Source organism: Cupressus sempervirens, chromosome 5 (genome assembly GCF_028749045.1).
Source record: "Cupressus sempervirens isolate cs-2001-9-10 chromosome 5, ASM2874904v1, whole genome shotgun sequence".
In the NCBI taxonomy this organism is placed as follows: Eukaryota; Viridiplantae; Streptophyta; class Pinopsida; order Cupressales; family Cupressaceae; genus Cupressus; species Cupressus sempervirens.
Window position 1 is genome coordinate 519,564,170 of NC_143122.1, and position 5,942 is coordinate 519,570,111.

The window sequence follows — 5,942 nt, forward strand, 5'->3', positions numbered from 1 at the left end:
ATGTAAAAAACCATTGCTATTCAGACATTTAGTTCAATATGCCAATTGGAAGGTTTTTCAAGAATAATTGCTTCCTTTCATTATGAATTGAGCATAACTTAATCTTTTACCAATAAGGTATGTATCTTGGCTTTTAGTATGAATAACAAACATCCATTTGGTTTATCCACTTTCTCTTTTAGGTAGTCTTTTATTAATTCAATCTCGTGGTTATGATAGATTGGATCTATGATTAAGTTTGTGTCCCTCGTGTTTATCCATCATCATTTCATCCTTTCCTTGGACACCACTACAGTGCCATGTTTTAATTCAATAAACTTAATCTTCCTCATGACTGTTATGATATTCAATTGTTTGACAGTTCCCAAAGTTAGCTTCATATTCAATCATTTCCACTATCATGTTTTCATCTCTCGTATGAGGTACTAATCACTATATAGGTAATACATAAGAACACCATAATATTCCAAAGGATAATACACAATAAATTCAACGTATGAGAACATTGAGGTATACTCAATTTTATAATACAAGAATAAACATTCACCTAAAATGAGGTACAATGAGAATTTTCATTTAGGTTTTCATTTAGCTTTTTTTTTATAACACATAGACATACTAACAAAGATCTTAGCCAACTTAAGGTTGTGCATTTAAATCTCAGTAATACCAAGTGAAGTAAGGAAGAAAGAAGGTCCAAATAATATTAAAGTTAACAGGCAACGGTCAAGAAACAAATAAAAATATCAATTATGTTGTAAGGGAAGGAATGCCTTCCCAAAGGCCTCGGTCAAATCAAGGGGTAATTGTAAATCTTTTCCCAAGGTCCCCAAACAATGGGTAATTGTAAATATACAAATCATTTATGTTGTAAGGAAAAGAATGCCTTACCAAAGACCTTGTTATTACTAAGGGGTAATTGTATCAAATTATAGACAAAACACTAGCATCCCAAGCAAGACCGAGGGTTTTCTTTTCCACTCATTTTCCCGCGGTGCCTAAAATTTGAATGGAAAAAAATACATGTATTATTTTTATAAGTTGATAAAATTATGGCATAAGCCTTTTACTGATAAAAAAAAAGTAGGTCAATGCAATTTTAAAGCTTTATCTTTATGGCCCACTTTAATTAAAATGCCTTTTTGTGAGGTCAAAGTCTAAGAGTTGTGTATTTCATTAAAAAGTCTTATTTGTGATGACAAACCAATGAGTTTTGTATACTTACATGAAATTTAACTCATGGTACTCTTCTATCTTGATCTCATCATCATTATTCTTAAAAAAATAACTCGATATATATCTTTCATTTACTAGCATGAGTTGAATTCCTAGGTGTAGATTTGACAGGTTATTGAATGGTCCTGGATTTAGGCCTCAAACTTTAAAATCCATGTTTAAACTTTGTCCACTTTTCACCACCACTAGAAATTAAACGAATGCATGGTTGTGTCAGTTCATGTACTATTTTGTTGTATTTAAAGAGTATTTAACTATTAACTTGAGTTAATGTGACATGCCTTAATCCACTTACACATTGTAGAAGCGCCCTTGAGGAATTCAATTGCATTTAACAAAGTAATACAACAATATGCATTACCCTAGACATAATGCACATTTGGTTCTTATCTTTTATCATTATTTAAAATCAATTAAATATATCCTCTTAGGGGCTTGATTAAGGAGAACAAGCCCTTGCTTCCCAAATTCTTAAATGGTGTTTTATCTATGGAAACAATATCTATTTATTAGATTTTAGGCAATTTATTTAGTTAGTCATAAGTTTTTCTCTACACAACAATTCATTTTCATGTAGATAAAGGAGTGTATTTAGAGATCACTTGAACCGATGTAGATTTGAACGGAAATAGATAGAAATTAATTTTTAAGTTCTAAATCATCTCTCTTCTCAGTTTCTAAAATTTTAACATACATATTCTTCACGTTTGAATATATATTCAAGATAAATATAACTTTTATTTTATATAATTTATTTTTAAGTATAAATAGTTAATATTTTTTCCGACCATTTATTTAAAAAGGTGATTTATATTGTGCTTAAAAATAAGATAACAAATAATTTATAAAATTGAAATTAGCACGACAATATGATGAATTGGAAACAAGACTGCCATTTCTACTTGTAATTGAGATGAAAAGGCTCGAAATTAGCATTACTCTTGTACTCGTATAATATAAAATGGAACTATTGATAATATAAAATTACATCATTTTTACTCAGTTGTTGAACAACAGAATGCAACTGTTTCTATCTGTAGTTAAAATGCGCTGAGGTAACTCTTGACTGGCACAAGGTGTGCCTTTTTCATATTGAAAAACAAAATACCAAGACGTTAGATACTCTATATGCAAATCTCTCTCTCATAGTGCCCTTTTCATGTTCTTTGTTTCGATATTAATCTATTTATTATTGCTTCCAGAGGTTCATGCAAGAAGATCCAGGAGAAGTTCCTCCAGCAGCAGTCGGAATATTGCCACTGCAAGTTTGAACCCTATTTCTTCCCTTTCCACGCTGAACCTCCTCGTCCAGTCTCCTCTGCCCATCTCCAGGAGCTCCTCTCCTCCTCCTTCCCATAGACACACATGGCTCCTTTCCAATACTCGTACTGTATTCATTTCGGCAAGCTGCTCATATTCGCATATCTTCCTAAGCAAATGCTTTCTAGCCCCTGCTATCACCAAAAGTTCATCTCAGGGACAATATAAATATATTCAATGAAATAGAAAAGCAAGTGACAAGGAAAGAGCGCAGAAACGGACTCTGTATGTTTGCTAAGCTCTCTTCAAAATCAAAGCCGGAGGAGTCAAGAACAGAAATCGGACTTTGTTGTTCCACTTCCTCATTCTCCATGCATTCTTTCTCCTTTTCATCATAAAACCAGTTAAACTTCATCAATAGCAATAGCAATAGCAGGCAAGCAAACCTTTGTTTTATAAGATATTAATGGACACAAAGCAGGCTGCACTAGTTTCTCTTCACTCGGCAAATGCCACTTTCCAACATAAATCTACCAAAATCGGATGTTAATATGGCCAGATTGTCCCCAGTTTCTTTGTTTTTCTTTCTAATGTACAAAGCCTCGAGCGCACATTGTAACATTTCAGAAAACTGAAATTTAGGGTTTCAAACTTTAGATCATTTTACAAGTGTAGAGGAGTAGATACTAAGAACATAAGGGTTTGAGAGAAGGTGCACGTGCAAATGAGAGGGTGTTGTCATGGAAATGACGGAAAAAGCAAAGATATTTACCTCAATATCTGTGGAGTCTGATTCAACACCGTCGCCTGAAGTCGCTTCATCCATCTCCGGCATGAAATTCAGAGGAATCGTTATGAGGGGCGACGAAGCAAGCTTATTATCATTTTGAATACAAGAAACAGATCCTTCATACCGATTACAGACGGCGTCGCACATTTGGGGTTTTGTTGAGATCATATTCACTGCAGATCTCGGACTGTGATGAAAATCACCAGCTCCTCCATTTTGATCGTTCTCCAGGGAAAAATAGGAATCCCCTAAATTGCAAAGGTCAGAATCGGAGTCACTTCCTTTAATCTCGCTACAACCAGAGCTGCTGCTTCGACCAGGAGTGTTAGTGTTTGATCCAGAGTACCCGTCAAGGCTCGATTCTAGCCATGTGCTGCTACTGCTAGTGCTAAAGGATATATCCTCCATCCATTCTCCCTCCTTTCCTCTCCCACGCACCTTCCTTTCCATTGAAGAAATATGGCGACGCCTTTCCTTTTCTCTTCCCGAGCTGCTCCTTGAGATGTCAAGAAATTGCGACTCTTCGAAGGAATTCCACCTCACAATGTCATATATTCTAACTCTGCCTTCCATTTCCGGCCTGCTCAGAGCCCTCGGGCCATTTGGGAAACCCTCTGAAACGGTGTCCTTGTGGACGCAATCCTTCGACGGGCCTACCCTCCTCAAAATAGACTTCAGTAGGTTATACTTGTTCTTCCTCTGAAGCTCCCCTGTTTCTCCTGTTTCTCCCCTGTTCTTGTTGAAGCGGAAAAGGCTAGCGGATTCAGCAGCGGGATGAGGAGAGAAGCCGAAAGCGTTGAGTAGAGCTTCTGCTGCCTTTTGCCAAGCAGAAGAGCTCGATCTCTTCTTCTTCTGACTCTCATCCACATATTCCACCTGCCATTTTCTCAAGCGTTTACTCCTTTTAAGATTGGCCATACTGATACGATCCAAATGAACAAGGTAACGGACAGTAATGGGGCGAGGGCAGCTGCAGGAATGCAATCTGGGCTCCAGGATCCTGGCAGCCGCTTCCCTCAGCCTTGTTCTTCTCTTCCCCTTCAAAGGAGATGACCGATAATGATGCTGCTGCCTTCTCTCCGAATACACCAAAGGCTCCTCCCGCTCTTCCTCCTGCAACACTTGTGACAGAGATTTCTGCATTTCTGGCTGCATCTTACGCTCCCTTGCCACTGAGTACTCCATCTCTGCAAAACAGGCTCACGGCGAAGCATACATACTTCAGGTTTATGTAGCAGTCTGTAGTATCTACAGGTCAAGATGACTTCTCACACGAAAATCTCTGCTTCACTCACAACACAGATCTGAAGATACACTATTCCTCTCCCCCCTGCAATATCTTATGTTAGGTACAACTTCATTGGTTTAATTTTCTACTCTGATTCAGAATGGAAGAAGAGAAGAAAAATAACAGATGATGGAAACTAGAGGAAAAAACAAAGTGCCTAATAATGGCAGAAGGTAAGTTAAAATGAAGTCTTACCGAGCAATGATCGTGTTCAGTTGACTCAAATCCAAAGGCCCATGAAGATCGAGACGATGAACAATGAATAGAGATAGAAAACAGAAATGCAAAGGGCAATGTTGTTTCCTATGAATAAACAATAATAATCACCCTAATTCTTGATCTTTGCGCCTTCATTTCTAGAATTTCAAAAAGAATATTTTTGCAACCACTTTCAAATCAATCTAATACTTGACAGTTGTATTGATTGATCATTGGAAAAGATTATAGAATAAAGAAAGATAGATAGATAGATAGATAAAATTTTAACGTCCACGAGGCTAAAAATAGCTTATGGGACAGCAAGACAACTCAAGCAGACTTAAGTAACAATGTTCGTTGCTTGTGTAGGATGATGATGAGTCCACCCAATTGCTCAATGTACTCTTCGTTGAATAAGTTATGCCAAGAACTGTCACATATAGTGTCCGCAAATTTATCTCTACTACTCTTGTAGGCTTCACATTCTAAAATAAAGTGTTGTTCAGTTTCCACTTTCTCAGAATTGCAGAATCTGCAAATTCTTTCTTCCCAAGCCTCTTTTGGCCTCTTCCAACGTCCGGTCTCACAACGAAGTTGGTGAGAGTTGGTTCTCAGCTGAGCAATAAGAATTTTAGCCCTCCAAGAAATGTTGGCTCCTATGTATGCTTTTTGGAGTTGATCACAAGCGGGGTTGAACTCATTTATATAATATAATTTCTTCCTTCCGATCTTGCTTCTCCAATTTCTCTTGTAGAATTTCTCCATGACAAAGACTTGGAGTTGATCACAAGCGGAGTTGAACTCATTTATATAATATAATTTCTTCCGTCCGATCTCGCTTCTCCAATTTCTCTTGTAGAATTTCTCCATGACAAAGACCTTTATTTCTTTATTATTTGTGGGGCACATATTGAATTGAATATTCCATTTACTCATCCATTTGATGTTTTGTTGGATCCATGTCCTTTTTTCGCTGACATAGTGTGTCACTAAAGACCACTTTAGGCCATCTATCCTCTTCCATTTTTGAAATAAAATGATGCTCATGTTCGTATTTGAATTACATTTATTGTTATCTTTTTCAGTTGATAAAAAAATTTCAAAAAATGATTATACATGTATTATATAGCTGATCACACATATACTATAGTTGATATTTTTAGTTTTTCT

At 36.6% G+C, this 5,942-nt stretch overlaps 1 protein-coding gene across 2 annotated transcripts; it reads right to left on the reverse strand.

The window, feature by feature from the left end:
• Positions 1 to 2,188: 2,188 nt before the first annotated feature.
• On the reverse strand, positions 2,189 to 4,896 carry TRM28 (histone-lysine N-methyltransferase SETD1B-like protein). Of its 2 annotated transcripts, none has more exons than XM_089831625.1 (4): positions 4,770 to 4,896; positions 3,269 to 4,616; positions 2,779 to 2,878; positions 2,189 to 2,687 (listed from the first exon to the last, which is right to left on the reverse strand). In XM_089831625.1, the coding sequence occupies exons 2-4, from the start codon at positions 4,469 to 4,471 to the stop codon at positions 2,443 to 2,445; spliced, it is 1,548 nt and encodes a 515-aa protein (XP_089687751.1). In that variant the 5' UTR covers positions 4,472 to 4,616; positions 4,770 to 4,896; the 3' UTR covers positions 2,189 to 2,442. The 2 variants fall into 2 exon arrangements, with proteins under 2 accessions (XP_089687751.1, XP_089687750.1); XM_089831624.1 differs by having other exon boundaries at positions 2,779 to 2,881.
• Positions 4,897 to 5,942: the final 1,046 nt, after the last annotated feature.

Bases quoted from the DNA above. Each gene is read 5' to 3' on its own strand.
- TRM28 (XM_089831624.1), bottom strand. From the start codon at position 4,471: ATGGAGTACTCAGTGGCAAGGGAGCGTAAGATGCAGCCAGAAATGCAG. The intron at 2,882-3,268 runs GTAAATATCTTT...TATGATGAAAAG, and splicing joins CAGACTCCACAGATATTGAG to GAGAAAGAATGCATGGAGAA. The intron at 2,688-2,778 runs GTCCGTTTCTGC...TGGTGATAGCAG, and splicing joins GAGCTTAGCAAACATACAGA to GGGCTAGAAAGCATTTGCTT.